The 22,519-nt window shown below is 41.0% G+C and overlaps 1 protein-coding gene and 2 non-coding genes across 3 annotated transcripts in view; 1 reads left to right on the top strand and 2 right to left on the bottom strand.

Annotated features, from left to right (window-relative positions):
* The window catches only part of Btk (tyrosine-protein kinase Btk29A), a 53,948-nt gene that overhangs the window by 25,569 nt on the left and 5,860 nt on the right, over positions 1-22,519 (bottom strand). Inside the window, exons 3-5 of the mRNA XM_002052602.4 lie at positions 6,353-6,448; positions 6,101-6,281; positions 4,894-5,040 (exon numbers count right to left, since the gene is read on the bottom strand). Coding sequence (XP_002052638.2) covers positions 4,894-5,040; positions 6,101-6,281; positions 6,353-6,448 — 424 coding nt within the window. The remainder of the gene's footprint in view (positions 1-4,893; positions 5,041-6,100; positions 6,282-6,352; positions 6,449-22,519) is intronic.
* On the bottom strand, positions 13,963-14,035 carry TRNAK-UUU (transfer RNA lysine (anticodon UUU)). Its single transcript has one exon. It is a non-coding gene; the product is annotated as a tRNA-Lys (tRNA).
* On the top strand, positions 15,985-16,057 carry TRNAK-UUU (transfer RNA lysine (anticodon UUU)). Its single transcript has one exon. It is a non-coding gene; the product is annotated as a tRNA-Lys (tRNA).

Genomic DNA, 22,519 nt, shown 5'->3' with positions numbered 1-22,519 from the left:
GCAAACGCAGGAAAAAGGGCAACAACAACGGCGACGATGCTTTCAAAAGCACATGAGAGCTTTTAAGCGGCTGCGGTTTCGGCTTCGGCTGCTGCTGTATCTGATTTCCCACGTTTAGAACGAATCACAACAGAAACGCATCATTAATCATGCTAGGCAGCTAAAGGCAGAGCGAGATAGCCAGCGAGGAGAGCGTATGTCAGGCGAAGAAGGAAGCCGAAAAACTTTAGGCTGGCGAGTGGGCAGCGCAGCGCAGAGCAGGGCAAGGCATGGCAGCCCAAGCAGAAGCAGCAGCCAAAGTCAAAGATGCATGAAAAGGCACAAAAACAAAAAAAACACAATAACTTTCCAAGCGGATGCTAGCAACTGCGCAATACTCTGTATTGCTTATTGGATAGGGGACTCGGAACGCAAACAGTGACTTTCAAACTGTGCACTTTGAAGGATTTTTGCAATTTGTGATCGTGGGCATGGTCCATCTACAATTGTGACTTCAGCTTTAAGGCTGCAAAGCGGATATTGCACAAAAGCCCGTATACCCTTTTGCACATTGTGAAGAGCGTATAAAAAGCGCGTTTTGGACTGTGTCTTGCTTTGGTTTGGGGCTTTGGACACGCTGCCGCTGCGCTGCTGCTGCGCTGCTTTGCTGCTGTTCTTTTCATGGTCAATCACCCGACGCTTTTAAAGGAGACGCAACAAACACACACACACACATACACACGCACACACACAAAAAGAAAGAAATACTACAACAAAAGCGACTAATTACAATCATTTGTGACTTTCAAATGGGCGAGAGAGACGCCTATCGCTTAATAGGCGCAGCACTAATTGGAGCGAGCGATAGAGCACATGTGGCATATTAATCAGAGCAGCCCCCGTTCCCCCCGTCGCCACCCACAACCTTTTAGACGACCTATCCAGCTGCAAATGCGCCTGATCCTCCGCCTGGGCAAGTTCATTGCACATGCCCCGCGACACACACACACACACACGCACACACGTACACACACTAGACACAATTTTTTTCTTATATTTTGTTTACTTTTTCCAGCGACGCAGCCGCCGGGCAACAACAACAACAACAACAACAGCAACAGCAACAATTGGGGACTGGCAAAAACTGGTTTCTTGTGTTAACAATTTTTCGCTCTTTCGGCGTCGCTCTTAAATATCGAACTGGCTTTTCGAATATGCCCAACGAAAACCAAAAACTGAAACCACCAAAAACCAGTTTACCGACTTCAAGGAACTTCAGCAGGCATCTCCAGCTCCGCGGGGGTGTCCGAAAAAAAAAAATGGTAGGAAAAAACTGCAAGCAAGTTGTCAGCCAGGCTAAACAACCCGAAGCCGAAGACGCAGCCGAAACCGAAACCCAAACCCAATAGAGCACTGCGTGTTTGTTTTTGGGTACATGCATATACCCTGTACTTGTGGAAAATGAGTGGAAAAGGGTAAAGAAACAAAGGCAAGCAAAGGGAAGGAGACCAAATATTATATATATATATAAAATATATGTATATTCTTGATTCTTAGTACAAACAATATCTGTCTTTAAGCTTCTTGTAGAAGAAACAATATTTAGACGTAATTTTCAAAGAAGAAATCGATATTTGGAACGCCCCGCTTAGAGCTAAAGCACGTAAATCTCGTTGATTTGAAGATGTTTCTTGTTTGAAAAAAAAAACTGCAGTTTCTGAAGATGAACTTTGTCGGAACATACGATAAATGAATAAACCAACTATAATTTTAATGATTAAATCATCTAAAATTCTCCTAATTAAGTGAATTTTGCAGATTTTTTAAATTAACATATTCCAAAAATAAATTCTTGCATTTACTTCTGGACAATTATCATTAGAGAAAGTTAATTGGATTAACTAATACGAGTCTGAACCTAATGCTATTTAAAAGTTAGACAAAAAGATAATAGATTATATATATGTAGAGAGTTAGAAATGAATACCCTGAAATTCAAAGAAGTTTTGGATATAGAGAAGATATTGAAGAGCCTGGGATTCGAACCTCGTTTCTCGGATATGGTATACTGATACAGGGTATGTTCTTAACAACCCCCTTTCTAACTTGTTTCTTTCTATTCTTGTATTTAAGTTTTGTGTTATTTCTTTTTTTTTTTTTTTTTGGAAGGGTACACTTGGACTGGAGTGCGTCTTTGTTCTGTGCGGAGTTATTAGACGAGCTTGTTTTACGACCATTCCCGCTCAGATCCAGAAACAAAATCAACAGCCCGATGATAATCACAGACATGAAACTATTTTCAAAGGCACTTAAAACAAGGCGCGCATAAATCTTGACAAGTGTGGGGGACACAAGGAGCACGAGAGGGTTAGAGAGGGGGGGGGGGGTCACGAGATGGGGGTTAGGGGCAACAGCATCGTAAAACAGCGACTAGCTGTTGATTTCTGAACTGGCGGTTTTTTATTTTTTTTTTTTTTTTAATTACAACACGCAAGGCACGCGGCGAAAGTCAGCCAGAAGGAGCGTTAAAAGAAGCAGAAACCAAAGGATGAAGCCATAATTAATTTCTGGCAAGAATATGGCAATTATTTGGGAGCTGAGCTGCGCGGGCGTAGCTGCCAGGCATTGGCAGGCTAATTTATTGTAACGGCAACTGACAGTTCGAACCCCGAACCCACTTTCCTTGCTGCTGCTGATAAATGGAGGCTGAGTGCGACCTGATTTCGCCTCAAAAAAAAAAAAGAAGAGAAGAAAAAGGGCAGATCGCATTCGATGACTTGCCGAAATCGCAGACTTAACGGCAACTTAAAGTGACGCCTTCAATTGAGTTAAATCCTGTCCATGGTGCGCGACAGCTGCTGATGCAGTTGCTCAGCTCGTTAGGGGTAGCCCCTCAATTTGAGACAATGCCACAATGCGGGCAGGTTTCGTGCGGTCGTGTGCCCCTAATCAGATGACATAAATATGTTGCGATCAAAATCAGCTTGTCACAGTTGACAGGGAGTCTAATGTAATTGCTGCAGTTGATGGGAAAAGTTCTTATCGCTAATCGCAATATTTGGACTGGTTAAGAACAAGCGCAGCCGGGCAGAGAAATGTGAGACAAATGTGACATTTCAGCAATTCAAATGCGTTAAATGTGCGTGCAGAAGGGCTTGATAATTGACAATTGATGTAGTTAGTGAAGGCCCTACGGATTACAAAGATAAACGAGGCAACAAAGAAGGGGAAGTCCCTGCTTTGTTAAGGATCTCAGTCTTATTGACGGATCAAAACGTTCCCTATGTTGGTTTCTCTATAGAGGTATTTAAATGGGTAAATAATAACGAGTCTTTCCTAACGTCTTAATAAACTCATTTAAATGTTGCTCACAAAGTTTTAGAAGGTTTCAAGACTATAAACTATCAACTAAGATCAAAGTCAAAAATCAAGTTGTTTCGAACCGCCGCACCGAACCAGCGACTTTTCTTTTGAGTTTGCCACCCTCGATGAACAGCTTTAGAAGCAACTCAGAAAATCTAGAGTTCAAATAAAAAATAAAGTAAAGTGCATTTTGTTACCCAACCGAGTTAGGAAATCTTGCAAAGGTGTTGTTGCTTGCCACAGGTAGTGGCATCTTGGCCAATACTAAGGCTACCGCAGGCTGGGATCTATTTGCTTTTGGCCATATTACTGGGAATTGGCAAGTGGTCGTTAAGCCAAGTTGGGCGCGGAGGAGCCGTTCTCGATGCCAGGTGTCGGATTGCATTAGACGACTGTTTGTTTGTTCCGGCCACACGCAATACAAAGAGCCGCAGCCAGGCCGAGTCTGCGCCAGCTTTCAGCTACACTCAACGCTCATTAACAGCTTATGGAAGCGGCAGCATCAACTCTGTGGTAGCCACACCAAGTGGCATGCGGCATGTGCCACAGCGGGCCGAGGCGTGCGGACAATGTGTCAAATTGCGCAAGGCGACAGGAAGAAGAATGGAAAAGCGCTGCGAATGGCAAACATGTGTGAAAACTCAAGACAGACAAACGGAGGCTGAGCAGTTGCTGAGGGGGTTTGAAGAGGGGGAGTGGGGGAGAGGGGCAGGCTGCAACAGTCGGAGGCAGCTAAGAGTCAGCGGCTGATGTCTCCATTAGGCGCGGCCGTGCCTAATGAATGACTCGCTCTCTTTAAAGGTGAAAGCTCAGGGCATGAAATTGTAAAACCATGCGCCCTCCCCCCCCTCAGAGCCGACCCGTTCCCCTCCTCATCCTCCCTCCGCATCTCACCCCTGGCAGGCATGACGAATGCTTGCCACAGTTTATCGCCACATGTTGCAATGCCAAAGCAAAGCAAAACAACAACAAACAAAACAAATAGCAGAAAGAACAGTTAGTTCGGCTTAGCCAACTTTTCGATACCCTAAGCAGTTTATCTATAAAGCATTTCCATTCACTGAATACCCTATAAAAGAGGAATACACACTGCATGCATGACTAGCAGTTAATCTTATTCTGCTTTGATCAGGCCCATCATTTGTCAAAGCTATTCTATAATGCCAAGCGTTACATATTTGGTGAGAAATTTAAAAGTGCCCGCTTGAAGGGTATAAGAAATGTACAACCCCAGTTTTATTTTAGACTATTCCACATGGTTGCCCTCTGCCGGGTCTGTCAATGCCTACCCCATATGCCAGACTATAAATAGGCATAGAGTCTATACCGAATGTAGAGAGAGAACAAAGAATGCAGCATCTGGATCTGGCCGTGCATAGGTCGGGAGTGTTGGCTATGCGACGGCGTCGCCACCCCGACGAGCTTGAGCAAGGCGCGGTGGAGGAGGAGGAGGCGGAGATGGTGGCAGAGGAGTGGCAGATTGGCGGGCACTTGGAGCGCCACAGACTGTTGGCGTTGTGTTTCCACTAATATTAATGATTGTGCTCTTACTTGGATTATTGTTGGCCTCGCGCCAGTGAGCCGCGGCGCGGCAACCGAAGGTGCTCCTTGCTAGATTCTTGCAGCAGCTCCACTTCTTGCCGGACCAGAGACCAGGATGATACCGATACGACTTGGGCGTGTTGCTGTCCTCGCAAACTGAAACATGAAGAAGCAGAAAGAGTACGACAACAATAAAAAAATATATTTATATAAATATATATATATATATATGTATATATCGTATATATCGGCAAAGAAAAAGATTCGACCCACACAGCTGACTCTGCAGATTTGGGTTAAGCATTGTTGTGGCTCTGGCCTGGATGACTCCAAGGCTCCGAAGGCCACGTTGATGATGGCTTATCGTGCTGCAGCGATTGGCAGCTGCTGCATCTGCAGCGCTTTTTTCTTAGCAGCCTATACCCTTTACGAAAATATCTACAAAGGGGTCTATTAGCACAATGCCCTAGCATGTAACGGGCGGTAAGAAGGGACAACTGGCTGAAATCATGGAATGCGAAAGCTAGGTACTACATTATGTACAAATATCTTATTATCGATAACACATGCATATCGATAAGCAGTTATCGTTTTTGGACATATCTCACAGTTAAAAGTGAGAACTAGCGGAGTTGATTATGATATATATATAAGCTGGCGACTTGACATGATGTTCTCGCACCGTTGTGTTATCGATAAATCTCCAATTTGACACAAATCGATATGTGTATATCGGTTTACAGTTGTCGTTTTTAATATATATTATGACGTTCACAGATGCAGACTACGCCAGTTTTTCAATACTTGCCTTAAAATCGATATATATCGCTTGATCTTGTATTTTGGGCATATCGTTAAGAATACGATAAATAATCGATATACATATATCGATTCTGCAGTCTGGCTCTTTTTGAGCAAAGCTCCGAGTATAAAGGAGCTAGAGCACACAATTTTGTATCTATACAAAGAATATCTATATGTTTATATCTATATATATTTGTACATGCCAACATATTTGGTACATATACAAATTTAAATAGCATCGGAAGTTTCGTATAGATCGGGCTATGAGCACAGAGCTTATTTAAAATTCTGGGAAAGAGCTGGGTAGAGGGTATCTCCTAGTCGTACACTTGAGCTTTGTTATACTGTGTTTTTTTTTTTGGGTCATCATTCAATTCGCGCGTCCGTTGGTGCTGTCGATGTCGATGCTTACCTTGTCGTATGGCGCGTATCCAATCGCTGCGCTCCTTCTCGCTGTTGGCTATCACGTAGAGCGTGTACTGCGGCACCGCTCTGCCCACCAGTTGCCCCTCGCCCAGTTGCTGTTGGTCCGCCGTCTGTTGCGGCTGCTGTGCGGCTGTCGTCTCGCAGTAGCCCACTTGAAACGGGTAACCCTGGTAATTGGTCGGGCAATGCGTTAATGTTAATGTTAATCTTAATCAAAATCATTTTACGGTCTACTCACATCCGGCGCAAAGGGATCGCCGCCCTCGCCGTTAACAGTCGCCTCCTCCACGAGGCGAACGCCTTTCAGATTAATTCGGCCCCGTTCGCGGCGTCGCTGCACGGAATAAAGAGAGCGAGAGATGCGATTAAGTATATATTTGGATATTATAGAGAATGCAATTTATGGGCTGCAGACTTTTAAGAGGCGTATCGGTTAAGGTACTCATTTGAAACGGTTATGTTGCAATGTTAATAGTGCTTTGATGGAAATAGGATATGGGGCGAATCGGTTAAGGGATTATGTTGTGATTGTGGAAGGAGCCGGTTATGGGGTGAACCGGTTATGGAAGAACAAGTCTGCAAAACGAACAGCTTAGAGGCGAACCGGTTAAAAGTTTTTTACTATCAAAAACCGATATTAAATAAACCGGTTCTAAGTTTATAAAAATGGGACAAGCCGATGGCAAATCTGGCTCAGAATTAAACTAAGCAGGAAAACCACGTAAGCTATAGAGAAGCACGTATTACTATTGGGAAAAAAGGGAATCGGTTAAGCCTAAAATAGCTTAAAGCGAAATATTCGCGAATCAATTGTGTGACATTTCTGAAATACCAAACCCTTTAAGCCCCAACAAAGCCATTTAAATGGGCGTAACAACCCCGAAATGATGTTAAGATTTTATCGATTTAGGCAGCCAAAGACCCTTATGAAGTGCACGCCCTGCCAGAAAACATGCAACTGGTTTTCGAGGCAACGTTTAATAAAGTGCCACTAAAAAATTCGTCAGCTCTTTTTTGCTGCTCTTGCTCTTGTTATTGTTGGCCTGGCATTCCACTTGGCGGCACTTAAGTGACGTCCTGGCTGGTCCTTGCGACTGCAGCTGAGGGTAATTTTTGCACGTGTGCCGTGAGCAGGCATGGCAACGGGCGGGGCGGGTAACGGGTAACTGACTACCTCAATTGTGCTGCATGCGCAATTAAGCCAACATAATTGGCCTAATTGACTTGACAGGGCCTAAAAGCGCGCGAGAGGAAGCCCCAAGAAATGGCTTTGCTTTTTCTTGCTACTCTGCTCATTTTCTCATTTTCATTTTCTTTTTTTTTTTTTTTTTTGGCTGATTAGTTGTGATAAATCGTAAGCGAACACACGCAGCGTGGCGTCATCGAGTGAAAACCGAGAGATAAGCACGTCGTCTCAGTGTCGCTTAACCCGCTTCTGGCTTATCGCAACTAAGAGAAATAAGAAGAAGAAAAAAAGAACCTACAAAAAAACAAAGAAAACTTCGTGTGGTCAAAGTTGAAATACCCTTTGCGGGCATACGGCACGTGTCTCTTATACCAAAACTTTATTTCGGAGGGATTGTTTCTATGATTTGGTAGTATATGATATAGTAGTATATGAATTAGTAGTATATGAAATAGTAGTAAACGACTATGTCCAGACCAAATCAAATCTTGACCAAAACTCTATCACGGACTGATTGTTCCTATGATATAGAAGCATTGAAATAGTTGTATAAGATATAGTAATCCGATCTTAAGAAGATTTTGCAGCTATGTAGAGACTAAAGTAAAGCTTGTTCATGTCAAAGTTGTCTAAATAATCGTGAACAGCAAGAGTTTTGCATGCAAAGACTTTATTTTCGACCGATTATCCCAATGATAGCCATATGATATAGTGGGTCGATCCCTTCGATTCCTATATATGTACGAAGTTGCGCTGTGATAGCTTTGCTGGGAGCAAAGTTCACATAGGTAAGGGCTTATATTTATTAAAATAACTCGAGTAAGAACATGCTTTATAGCAAAATTATAATACCCGCCGCAAGGGTATTAACAAAAGTGAAGCAACAATATAAAGTAATAAAAAAAAACTTAAGCAAAAGGCAGCAGCAGCGACAAAGTTGACACAAAGACCTCAAATAAACAAGCAGCGATTTCAACAAAAAAAAAAAAAAAAATGAAAGAAAAAAGTAAGAAAATAAACCAAGAAACACTTAAGAGAAAAACAGGCCAGAGGCAGCGAGGCAGCACTTGGGGTCAGTGGGAGGGCAGAAACACAGCAAAATAATGAAGAAGAAACAAAAAATTGAACTTCCTTTTCAGCTTTTTTTTCCAGCACTTTTTCCAGACTCGGGTTGATAAAACAAAAACAAATAAACACAACAAAATTCTACAAAAATACAACAACAAAAAAGTATTTGGGTTAAGTCAAAAGCAAAGTGGCGGCAGGCGGAGGTTCCAGCGAGAAGCGAAAGAATTGAAATGAAAATTTCTCAAGTAGCGTACAAAATCAACTTGACAGCCAATTGAAACTGAAATTGGAAATGGAAATTGAAATGGAAAATGAAATTGAAACGCACTTGAGGCATGCGTGCATTCAATTGCCGCTAATTTGAGAACAGATTAAGTGAACGGAAGAGAATGTTCTCTATAATAATCATCATCTGGCATGATCAAGATAATTAGATGATGATGAGTTGAGAATCAAAAAGTTGTGCTGACAATAGAAAAATAGTATATAATGAGCATGAGTTAAAATAATATGAAAAAAAAAAGAAAAATAGTAGAAAGAAAAGTGAATCTGCAAAGAATGAGTTAATTCGTATAGAAATTGATTTACTTGGAGTTAAAACTAGTTGGGAATTACAAGCTTTTGTAGGTCAGCTTGCAAGTGTAAATGTAATATGTATGTATGTTGCCTTAATCCTAGATAACATTTAAAGCTCGCCAAGCTTCAAAGGGTTGCCACAGAGTTCAGATCTATGTTCCTTGTGAATGAATGGAATTCGCAATGACTGGGCGTGGCAGAGAGAAAGAGAGAGAGAGAGACTGAAGAGAATGAAACCAAAGAAGAGTCACAACTGGAGCGGCAAACAACCGGCGGCTGTCGAGGCGAACAGCCGGTCGCCCGACCCGGTCGAGCCGTCAGTCTGGCAACATCGTCAAAGCCTTTGACGCTTCCTGCACGTCAGGGCTGCCATGTTGTGCCACTTTCCAGTGAATAGCGCATAAAGTAAAAACTTTGAAAATTACAAAAAACAAAAAAGCTGGCAACTAGCAATTGAAATGGAAATGAAAGATGCGAATGAATGAAAATTTATGGCCAAGTTGTGTGCGTTGTCTGCCGTTGTGTGTGTGGCATACTAGTTGAGAATCATGGCAAAACTTTGCGGGTTCAATGAACTACCAAGTGTGTGTGTGTGTGTGTGTGTGTGCGTGTTGTTGCAGCAAATTGGCAAACGCGACATGTGGCACTAATAAACGGCAAACGAGTGGGTTGCAACCGCAGGCACGCAGTTCCATAAAATCAACAGCTGTTTGTGATTTACATGTGAAGAGGAGACAGCAATCAAACAGCGCTAGAGGGGAGAGAGTGGGCAGAGAGAGGTGGGGCGAGGGTGTTGGAAGGCGGTTTACTAAACTCAAGACCTTTGCAACTAATTTTGGGGGCAGACTCTCTGGAAATCGAAATCGAAAGGCAGCTTCAAAAAAGTGAAAGTCAATTAATGCAACATTAATCAAAAAGTGCCTTTAAATGCAGCCAGTTTGGAACCTTAAAAGGCGGCCCAGAAAGGGGCGTGCCAAATGTTCAGCCACTAAAATAAGTGTTGAACAATAACCATTAGAACTAGCCGCAGGCTGTGGCCAGTGTTGAAGAGGCTGCCGCTGTTGAACAGGCGTTGCCATGCTGAGAAAGGTGACAAAATGTTCAACTGGAAATATAAAAAGATAATTAGAAGAATCAGCAGTGTTCTAGGCAAGCGTGCGAGACCTGAAGATACCCTGTAATCAGCTACATAATCTTCTGCATCTTCCTTCCTGTGTTCCAATTGTTTAAGAAGAAAACGTTCTCAAAGAACTTGAAATAGATGCATATACTCAAAATAAAAGACTTTACATCTCGATGTATCTACTACGACTACATATCAAAATCGTGGTCTACAGATACTTTGGCACAGCATAAGATACATTTTTAATACATTTAAATCTTGTCGCAAGTTTAAAAGAGGTCACTACTGAATAATTCGTAAGAAGTCAGAGCTCAGCACAAACTTCTCCTTGTTGAATGGTGTAAAGTTGTGCAGCAATTTCCGTGAACACAGAAGAAAAGAGAAGAAAATAAAAGAAATGCAAAAAATAAAAAGAGTAACACAATATGCGAAAGGACAACAAAACAGTTTGAAACACGAAACGTTGTCCAAAAGGGGCAGGCGGAACCTTTGACGGTGCCCAGGTGAGGAGGAGCGGGGGACAGACGATGGGCAAGGGAAACTGGCAAACTGCAGCTGAGACTGGAAACACCTGCGCATAATTGAATTGAAACTGTCAAAGCAAAGCGACGACAAGTGCGACAGGTAAATAGGCAAAGCAGGCAACAAACGAGAATTGAGATGAAAGAGACGCATGAAAATAGCGCAAAGATGAAGCGAAAATTGAAATTAAATGAGGTAAACGACGGGCTGAGTGCATAAATATAACAAAAGGTTCTCAAGGGATATGTGGAAGGTGGCAGGGAAAGGGACTGAAGAGGGAATTGCTGAGGTCAAAGGATTCAGAAAGTTGGAAAATGTGGCGGAAAATGAAGAAAATCTAAGAGAAATGATCAATGTAGAATAATAAACATGGAAATTCTGAGGAACCAAAGAGAGCAAATGTATCTGTATCTGTATCTGTATCTGTATCTGTATCTGTATCTGTATCTGTATCTGTATCTGTATCTGTATCTGTATCTGTATCTGTATCTGTATCTGTATCTGTATCTGTATCTGTATCTGTATCTGTATCTGTATCTGTATCTGTATCTGTATCTGTATCTGTATCTGTATCTGTATCTGTATCTGTAATCTGTATCTGTATCTGTATCTGTATCTGTATTGTATCTGTATCTGTATCTGTATCTGTATCTGTATCTGTATCTGTATCTGTATCTGTATCTGTATCTGTATCTGTATCTGTATCTGTATCTGTATCTGTATCTGTATCTGTATCTGTATCTGTATCTGTATCTGTATCTGTATCTGTATCTGTATCTGTATCTGTATCTGTATCTGTATCTGTATCTGTATCTGTATCTGTATCTGTATCTGTATCTGTATCTGTATCTGTATCTGTATCTGTATCTGTATCTGTATCTGTATCTGTAGAGCCCGGCATATTTTTATATTTGTCAATTTCAGAGTTTCATCTACACACTTAAATGTGCTTCGACTTTTTTGTTTAACTAATATTTTCTGAATGACACATTTAATGCTTGAGAAAAGTAAATAATATCTCAAAGAACCTCCCACGCCTGGGACATGTTCACTAATGTGCAGCTAATGAGGCAATTCAGCACTGTGCAGACAAATCAAACAACTTTAACTTTTAGCTCGATACACTACCTCCCTCTGCCCCCTTCCCCACCCATCTACTCTTCACTCTTCTTATGCCTTGTTCAAGTGTGGAACGCTCCGAGTGCAACCTTTCAATGTTGATTAATGGAAACACAAACGGCACTGTTGCATGTGTTGCATGTGTTTCCAGGCAGCATGTTGCATGTTCAAATGCCATCGACTTTGAGCTGCGTAACGAATTTGATGACTGCCACAAAAAAAGCCGTCCCGTGCCCCGCCGAACCCACAATGCCAGCCCGATTGATCCCCGCGAATGACAATGGGCAGCGAGAACTTGAAATAGGCAACGACGTCTCCAATGATTGATAATGCGCCCCCGGGTGTCTCTCTCCCTCCCTCCTTCCTTCCCTCTCTTTCTGGCACGCCGACTCTGACCACATGCAGCGGGCAGTCTGATTGAAAAATTGTCTCATATAAATTATAACTGTAATAAAAATACAAAAAATACGTCTAGCTGCCAGGCCAAAATGAAGCATGTACTTCAGAAACAAGCTACAGATACATTTGGAGGAGCACAAGATACTCGAAATGTATCTAATAGCATTTCAATTTCACGGCTCGATGGCAACTGAAATGGAACTGAAATTAGTAAATTAGGTAAGGGTGTGGGCAATGGGCAGGGGTAGGCCCTAGACAAAAAGACGAGTGAGTACAATTTTCACAGTTATCGATAACGATATAAATTAATTACATTTAGAGCGAACGTAAGTTTGAGAGGCAATAAAAAGTATCTATTATTTGGTTGGCAGGAATAAAGAAGCAGAATCGATAAATATCGATAGAAACTTTTCGATAATAGTGTTATCAGAGAGATAAAGATAAATCTATCAAAATTAAATATAAATGAATGCTTTGTTATGTAAAGATGTAAAACCGGAAAATTTGATATGAAAACACTTCACAAAGTTTAACAAAACAGGGTTTACTCTTATATTCAGTTATCGATAATAATTAAATATCGATATCTAATATATTTTACATTTTTGCTGCATGCTTATTTGGATTTTTATTTAAGTTTTTCAGTCACCTTTCAGCCTTTGTTGGACTGTTAACTCACTGGGTATCTCGCAGTCGAGCAAGTATTCAAGTTTCTCACATGTGTAAAAATGCACATACCAACAACAAAAGACTGGCCACAAAATTTTTAATGCATTTTTCCAATGAAAATGCAACTGGAAAAACACATTTGTTCATATGCATAATTTGTGTTGTGTTGAGTTCGGGTTTCGTTCGGGCTGGGTTGGGCTAGGTTGGGTTGATTTGTGTGTTGGATATGGTATTTCTCACATCAAAGGACATGCTTGGCTGCCTTGAGAGAACTCGCCAGTTCTCAATGTAATTAATTTGGCGTTGAAAACGTTTCGAAAAGTATCTTATGAATGCGTCGCTGGCTGCGCTGCCGAGCTGCTGAGTCATGTCCCTTGTCTATGCTTCTTCCTGTCTCTATCTGTGTCTGTGTCTGTGTCTGCGTATATCTACTGTATCTAGTATGAAGGCCGCTTGATGACTTCCTTTTGCCAGTCTTTTGAGCGAATTTGCATTATATTTGATATGTGTGTGTTTTGTGTTTTGTTGAAAGCCTACGCTATAATTTTGCTGCTCCTGGGAAAGGCCGTCCAAGCATGAACTGCGATTTCACTGGAATTTTCGGATATGCTTGCCCCCGCCTAACGATCATCAAGTGATCTATCAACATCATCATTATCATGATCATCATCATGATTTTCCACTCTGGGAAAACAAAAGCGCGCGCGTTGGCGATCAAATTAACGATAAGAAACGCCTCTTAAAAATATATATATACAACAACAAAAATCAAAATAAAACCGTGTTCACAAACTCAATAATTAAATTTATAGAAACTGAAGACAACAGACGAAAAAAAATAGTCAAGCTATAAAAATTATGTGAGCTTTACGGTGGATTAGATACCCTATAAATGTTCACAGCAATTGTTTGGTATCATATCAGTTTGGAATCCACAAGTTCCTAGAAAAACTATTTGATATAGTTCGACAAATTCCTATGAGATATATCTAAGTAAAAACTAGTACAGTAGTCGCTCGGTAAATGGAACACGCCAGAAAAAGAAACTCCTCAAATATTAAAATCAGTATTTATCTAATGGAAAAATTCCAATGCATATTCCATATAAATATTTATTTGAAAAAAAAACATCTGTTTGTGAAAAATAATATTAAAATATAAAAAGAAATCTGGAAAAAATTTGGCTCGCCCGAGCAGGGACTTGAACCCTGGACCCTTGGATTAAAAGTCCAATGCTCTACCGACTGAGCTACCCGGGCACATGAATTTCCGATGCTATCATACATAGTTCTTTCTCGGAAAATGTAAGCTTTGTTTTTTTAATACTTGTTAAAAAGTTTTGAATGGAAACTTTTCAAAAAACCTCATATAATTGTTCTATAAAGCCCATGAAATTCATAAAAATTAGTTTATTCTATGTTAAAAGTAGACGTTACAAACTATGTAATAAATTATGAATACCCTTTGCAAGGGGATAACAATAATAATAATAATGAGAAAAATTGTAAATCGAAGTCAAAGATGCGCCGCAGATAACATCAAACACACACACACACACACAGCCACAGCTGATCAATCAGCACATAAAGGTGTGCTATGTAGTCCCTCCCCCCTGCAACCTGTCCCCTGCCCAATCGCCTGCAACACAAGCTGTCGTATAAATATGAAAATCGTGACTTGAACGCTTAAAAAGCGCTTAAAACGTATTAAACAAACATATGGAAAACTTGTGTAAAGGCCGGAAAATGACAAAGAGCCCAAAAGTGAGGAGAAGGAGGCGAGGTTGGAGTTGGAGTTGGAGGAGCTGTAGAAGTAGACATAATTGAAAGGTAAATGGTCGGGTAAGAGGGGTTGGGCAGGGGCTGGAGATTATAAATGCGCAGAGGAAATTGTCAGTCATAAGGTCAAAGGCAAAGGCTGCAACAGAAATGCCCAAATACCAATTTCTAGCCCGCACATTGTAACAAGCGTGAGGTAGATAGAGAGAGAGAGAGAAAGAAAAAGAGAGAGGGAGAGTGGGTCTCCTCTTGACAGCTGTGGAAAAAACCCCTACGCACGGGCATTTCAGTTTTTACCGCTTCGGTTGGCTGTTTAAATACTTGCATATTGAAGACCCCTACTGTAAGAAGAAGAAGAAGAAGAAGCGACAGCACCAGCAGCAGCTGTGGAAACCTCGCGCAATGCCTTTGTCTATTTCTGAAGCAATTTGTGTTTATTTTTATGTTTTGATAAATGCATTTCATGCGCTGCGCCGAGGAGGTCGTTCACTGGATAATCTATATATATATATATCTATAGGTATTACTCGGTAGAGCTGGGACCATAAAATTAAGTAGAGGAATTACAGGAATTTAAGTAATCCATTGTCCAGTAATTAAAATTCGCATTTTCAATGGAAGTCTTGAAGCTAATTCTTATTTTTGGGCAACTATATAAGATCTTGATAAAACCCCACAAATGATTTTGCATATTTAGATAATACTGCGGGAATTATCTAACAAATATATATATATATGTACTTATTCACATTAGAGTTAATGTATTTTTTTAAGTTTAAAAATAGTTAAAATATAGAAAATAATTAGGAATACTACGCAAATATATATAATCACCTGCAGTTATGACTTTCAAAAATGATAATTGTTCAGAAATAATTTGCGTAATTTTCATTAGATAATTAAATTAAACTTATAGTTAAATAAATTTCTAAGGTCTACAATAATTGTCCGCGAATATATTATATAGGGGCTCTACTTTAAACGCCCGGGAATGTCCGACATTCCGAAAGTATCCAGTATCCGTATCAAATACCACCTGCGAGTTACCTGTACAGCTAAATATATTTATATTTTCATTTATTTCACACATTTTTGTCATATTCTAATCAGAAAGAAGTAGCGCAATCATACTAAAATACAAAAACAATGCATATTTAGTTTGCTTAGCAGAAATATCGCATGCGAGTAGCATTTAGCTTAGAATGTGTGGAAAACGAACACAGCAACAAACAACCAATTCGCTTTGTTTTCTATTTATGTGCCGCTTGCACATGGCATTCATGTGTGCGCAAGAGCAGGACAGCAACAACAACAAACGCTACACACACACACACACACACGTGAATACTCAGAACAACCTCGTGGCGCTGAGAGCGAAGTGCGCTCTTTTGGTTTACTCTTAAGCAGTCACAGCGCCTCGTTCTGCAAGTGCCCGGGTAGCTCAGTCGGTAGAGCATTGGACTTTTAATCCAAGGGTCCAGGGTTCAAGTCCCTGCTCGGGCGAGCCATTTTTTTATGTTTTAGTTTTTATTTTAATATTTTTTTTATTTATTATATATTTTTGTCTTGGTTTTGTGTGTGGGAAAATGCCTGCGGGCATTGGAATTTCATTCATAAAATAAATGCACGCAACATGCTCGCAATTAGCACAGGAAGAGGGCGGCCCCCGCCAGCCAGTAGAGCACACACACGAGCAACGCCCGCGGCGGCGACTGAACTTGCCTGTGCCGCGCAGCCTATGTGCATGTCCATGTCCTACAATATGGTCACGGCCCAAGCAGCCGCCGCAGCAGCAGCAGAAGCGCAGCCTGAGCAATTCCTGAGCGATGAATGCGCAACGCCCCCAAAAACAGAAACTGATGTGCCCCAACCTGTGGCAAGACTCTTGGAGCAACTGTTAAGCTAACCGGATATGGGGCGGATGCCAAAGCGATTGAATCATTCACTTATCGGCGGCAACATGTTGCGGTCCCGGTGTGGCCTATGCACCGCAGGAGTTGCAATTTATACGATATATGCATGACAGATTCAACGGAATTTGTGATTTGGTGAAATTTTTATACAAGTCGGAAATTAGTCAAGCCGAGACGCAGTCAATTTATCATCACGCCTGTCTGGACAATTGTTGGTCCGTTTTTACAGTTACACATTTAGCAGGAAATTTTTGTAACGAAAGTGATGTCAATGCACAGTGAAAATATTGAATATAATTAGTCAGATTTTTTTTTTCTATTAATATTCAAGATAATTGTCTGTGCATTTTAGTCTGGGCTGGAAGAGTTTTGCTATATATTTAGAATATTCTCCTAAAAGATCTAAGCTCCATTAGTAAGAGTTAGTTAGAATTCAAACTTCTGTATGTTCTATCTATCTATCACATTCGTAATAATCCTATTCAGGACTTTTCCGGTCAACTCCTGCGCTGCAAAGCTTCAACTAGTTCGTAGCTTAAACTAGTTGTGAATTACAGCGGGTCAAGCAATTCATCTTCGTATTTCTTTCAACAAATTCAACAATTTGTGCCATTGTGCAACGAACGGCCTTTGCGGTGGGCCAGTGCGACCCACAGTACGCTGGAAAGTCTGAGTTTGAGTTATGAACTTAAATCCCTGTCCGGGCCATAAAGTACATAACAAGAAGAAAAAAGCAGCTAACAACTTGTGACGGCGGCTGCTGAAGAAGATGTTGTTCTCGTTTTGTATTTAATTTTCATTTTTTGTATTTTCTGTCTTCTGTCTTATTTTTTTTTTAAGATGACTCACGCGCCGCGAGTCGCGATAAGATCAATCATCAGGCCAAAGCAAACGGGCCAGAAAAAAAATGAAAAGAAAAAAAATACAAATCTTGTAGCGCTGCGGTTTTGACCATCCGTGATAACATTTTGGAATACGAAAGTAGACAAGTTTAGGAACCGCGTCGCGTTGTCTCTTTGTGTGTGTGTGTGCGTGTTGTGTGTGTGCTTGGGAACCGGCTTTGATTTCTAATTATTGGGTTTGGTTCGGTTTTGTTGAGGCGCGTGAGCTTCACATTAACTGCCAAAACAGCAGCGGAAATAGCCGAGGCGATAAACTCAATAAACAACAAAATAAAGGCGAAAATCTCGATTTCAATAGAAAGGCGGCGTTTTATATATTTAAACATAATTCCAATTAAACGTTTCTTTATGAACGGACTTAAACTGTGCCCAAATGAACACTTGCCGCTGCGTAGGCGGCAGCCTATGCTCTGATTGGACTCTTTTGTCTGGGACGAGTTTTTGTGCAAGCAGCTCTTGAGTTTTTTGCTGCAATATGCAATAACTCAGCTGTCCCAGCTCGTCCACGTCCTGCTACTGCTGCTCAGCCTAGGACAAACAAAAGGCTCCGACAGCAGCAGCGAGAGGGGGACGCACTGAGGAGGCGGACAGGTAGCTGGGCACAGATTATTTCACAGGCACAATAATGAACTTGTACACAGCACAAAAAATGGTGCTAAAAGTGTAAAAACATTTTGCTGTGCTGTGAAATATATCTAGTGATTTTTCGTATCCAATTCGGGCATAAAATTCAACACCATTCGGCATAAAAGTTCAAAAAATACTTTCAAACTAAATGGTACTGTTTTACTACATTTTGAAATCAAATTTAAAGTTTGTTTATTTAAAGAAAAAGGGTTTCAAACATCAGCAAGCTTTGAATAGTTGCTCCGGGCTCGAACCTGGGGACGCTCGCATGCCATTCCGTCCTTTTTTGGCGCTAGCTTATTTTATTGTTGTTTTTTTTTTTTTTTGGATCCCCGCGGATCCGGGTTCGATTCCCAAGAAGGCAGTGCTACTTAAACCAGTTAGATTAATAGTTTTTAACTATTTTCCATATTTATAATTAATTTATGTTTACAAATTATTTCAATCTAAAGCCGTGAACATTTAGATAAAAGTCAACATTTTCTTACAGTGTGAAAATCTATGCAACCCAAACCCCTATTCCGACCCCTTTATCCGGCACAGACAAAGCGTCGTCTGAGGTGGCAAGGGTGTGGGCCGAGGGGCGCGGTTAAGGTGCTATGTCGCACAGACAAAAGCAGACAGTTGCTCGCCGGAGCTTAAGGCTACGGCCGCGGCTTTGGCAGCTCATTAGATATAAAAAGGTGGCTCATTGAGCATGCCAGGCAGGAAGACCCACCGCAAAGCGAGTGCATCGGATGGTGCCCGTGATGATGAATCACACTGGGCCAGACAATAGCTATACCGTTAATAGGCAAATCATGTAGACACGCGGCTTACCAGAGACAATCCGGCTAAAGGCCGCCATTGACCAACAGGTTTCCTCTCGCATGACATTCGCTTTTTTTCGCCCAAGTGTTGTGTTACCTTTTTGATTATGATTCATAATTGTTACAAGTGTTTATTGAAGGGCTTGGCCCCACTCCGAGACCAGTTCAGTACGGCTTCAGAAGCGTGGGGTACTGGGGAGCGCTGCACAATTGATATGTAATGGGCATATGTAAATGGTCAAAAGTACTGACAATTAGTCAGCAAAGCAGCAGCTGCCAGTGTAGCAAAAATATAAGTACATTTGCTCAAGTGGGGTGTGCCTGGCTAGGATATACCCTGTGCCCAACCGTTCTTGATTCCTTCTACACAGACTGTACTCTTACCAGATCTTTAAACTCTGAAAAATACTTTCTTGAATAACTTCGGACTTTACGCTCAAATCTTTATGAAACTTTCTGAGAGGAACTGAGCGAGGCATTCACACAGTGAATATATTGTGGATCAATGTATCATATACGAAAGTTCACATTCCTAATTTGGTGTCTTAAACTCTTTTAAATTGAGGGATATGGAAGAAAAACAAAGTTTCGCTATCTATTTTTATCGATTTCATGGCAAAGGGACAATTTATCGATAAGTTGAAATAAATGGAAGTTCCTTTAACCTGCTTCTCCACCTTTACAAGGCCTGCCCTCAGTCGAAGGTTAACTGTAATTATGGTTTAAATATGAGGTGCCAATCTACCGTAAGCAGATGCATTCCCCTTCCCTTGCCCCATCCAACCGCAGACGATGTCAAGCTGCCTGTGGAATATGGCAAGCCGCAGAGCCGCAACATGTGGGCCAGGTAGACATGCTATACGCTCGTTTGGGCCCTCTTTATAAAGGCGACATCTGTCATTGTCTCGAGCCGTTGCTAAAGCTTATCAAAAAACATTTTCGCTTTGGCGCCAATTTCACAAGAAACACGCGACTGCAGTTAAGTTGGGTAGATGTACATTGGGGAGCTGCGATTGGGACCACCCGGTTAAAGACAAGAAAAAAAGAAAGGAATAAGAAAAGAAGAAATAAGAAAAACGGACAATTAAATACCCTTGCAGCAAGATTTTCCTAGATCTACAAATACTTACGAAACGATACTTTCCATGGCAGCTAAATGATATAGTCCTTCGATCTGGCCGATATCAATATATATACGAAGTCGTAGCGCAGAGAAGAAGCCGCCACAAATTTGTATTGAGGTAGACTCTTTGGGAGCTGGGTTCAAAATGGTTTTTATGCTTGTCTTCTGTCATGCTTTGTGACCAATTTATAATACCCTCGGTCAGGGTATAAAAAGCTTTAGCTGGTCCGCTAATTTGTCAGCATTGGCTGACCGGAGAGGGTGGGGAACTGCTGGCCTGTAATTCTACGAAATCGGCTTTGGGCCATTTGGGACCAAAGAGGTGTCAATGCGCGAAGAATTCGAATGCATTTGATGAGTAATAAGCCGTGCAACAGAGGCAGAGATTCATTTTCAGTTTCAGGTCCCATGAAATAAAGTGAAATGTGAGGTGATAAATTTGAATGGCTAATTGAAAATGCCGCACAATTATGGAGATTGATCAGCGCGGACGCGCGAGTTCCCACCAATTCCGACACTCAATTCACTTTTTCTTCTTCTTCTTCTGCTTCTTCAACTAATTCTTCAAGTTGAGCTTTCAGCTTCATCTTCTTCAGTCATAAAACCCGAAAGTGCCATAAAAACATCTTTGCCAATACCAAATGGCTACCGAACAGAATGGCAGCCCACACACGGCCCAACCGTTTGGTCGTGGGCCTTTTACGACATTCTACGCCACGTAAATGGAGCTGCAGGGGCGAACGAGGGGCCATGCAAGGGGGAGGAGCTGGGTTGGGGTGCTTTAACCTAAGTATAGATGGCACCTCCATTAGCTTTGCATGCAGCACATTGGCATGAGTAAAAAATATATGTGCTACCTTTTTTTTTTAACAATCTTGACAAGGTATGACAACTATCTAAGGACCTTTGTCGAAAGGAACTGTTAAAAAGGCAGATTCGGATATTATCGAAAAGCATTTGTAAAAATTGGAGTTTATATTAACTAATATAGCTTTAAGTTGGTTTATAACAACTGTGTTTGATAATACAAAAATATTTAAAAATTCCACAGAATTCCTGCTTGACTTAAAAATAGTCATACTACGTAATGGTCAAGGAAAACGTGCTCGAATAAACCAAGAAATATAAAAAACAAGCATTTACATGCTTGAATTAAGCACAATATACTTAAAGGGAGCATTAACATGCTTGAAGCATTTACATGCTTGAATTAAGCACAATATATTTAAAGGGAGCATTAACATGCTTGAAATAAGCATAAAATTTTCTAAAAGTAAATAAAACTTCTTATTTCCAATCTTAAAATAAGAATTTTCTTCTCACTTTAAACACATTCCACTTTAACAGGGCTTTTACTTGCTTTAAGCAAAAAATTATTGATTAAAAATTAAATTAATAGAAAAATAGAAAAAAAGAAAATATAAGAAAAAGTATATAATTGATTTTAATTACAAATTAGATTTATATAACAATAAATTGCATTTAGAAGTGGGAGACTTGAATTTTAGATATAGACACAATCAACGTCTTTTCTTCATTCCGTAATGTTTCATCCTGTTTTTGTGAGTGTATTCAAAGTGCGTTGCGTGCTGACTTTGTTTTCGATTGGCTGGCTTAACATGCGTTACTTGGTGTCCGGCCCTTTAGGAAAATTATTATTTACAGCCTTAATCTGCGCAAGAAATGTATTAGAGAGCAGGGCAGAACGGAGCGTTACGGTTTGGACACGGCTCCGAGCATTGGGAAGACGCAAAGTGTTTACAAACAAAAGCGCAGCCACAATTAGCATACCAGCTAGATGAGCCAGCCATGTGGCCAAGTCGTGGGATTGCCAACTGGCCGAGGTTGCGATTTTTTTTTTTATGACAGGTTAATGACACCCCGCCAAATGACTAAGTAGACGCTGCAGTTGTTGCAACTAAACTGAGCCGAGATGAGCTCAGTTGAGCTGAGTTGGGTTGAGTTGAGTTGTGGCTAGGTATTAATCAGCACTGGGAGCGACTGACCCCAATAGAGAGCACAACATGGCAGCAGCAGGAGCACCAGCAGGAACAGCACATCCTTTACCCAGACAAAAGGCGTATCAATCAATTAATTGAGCATTTGCCACACAAGTTCATCGAACCTCAAACCCAGCAGCAGCAGCAGCAGCTGAAGCGGAAAAACGCCAACAACAACAAAAGCAACAGCAGCAGCAGCAGCAGGAGCAGGAGCGAAGGGTTGACAGCTGGACAATGTATGCATGCCTGAATGACTGAATGAATGAATGACAGCAGCAGCTAGAACAGCTATCTCAGGGATGATGAAATATAAATATATATACATTTCCAGGCTTTCGGAGTATATATAAAACTGCATATCCTGACTGACTGATTGACTCACTGTCTGATTGACTGAGTTAATGATGATCGATGTATAATAAAGCGTCCGATTAGCTCTTTATATACAACTGTTTGAGCTGACTGACTGATTGACTCACTGACTGACTGATCGACTGACTGATTGATTAGTGATTGAAGTATAATAAGGCTTCCGATTAAAACTGTTGGTTCCTACTGACTGATTGACTGACTGATTGATTGATTGACTGA

This window comes from Drosophila virilis, chromosome 4, assembly GCF_030788295.1.
Source record: "Drosophila virilis strain 15010-1051.87 chromosome 4, Dvir_AGI_RSII-ME, whole genome shotgun sequence".
NCBI classification, from domain to species: Eukaryota; Metazoa; Arthropoda; class Insecta; order Diptera; family Drosophilidae; genus Drosophila; species Drosophila virilis.
This window is presented reverse-complemented; position numbering and strand designations above follow the sequence as displayed.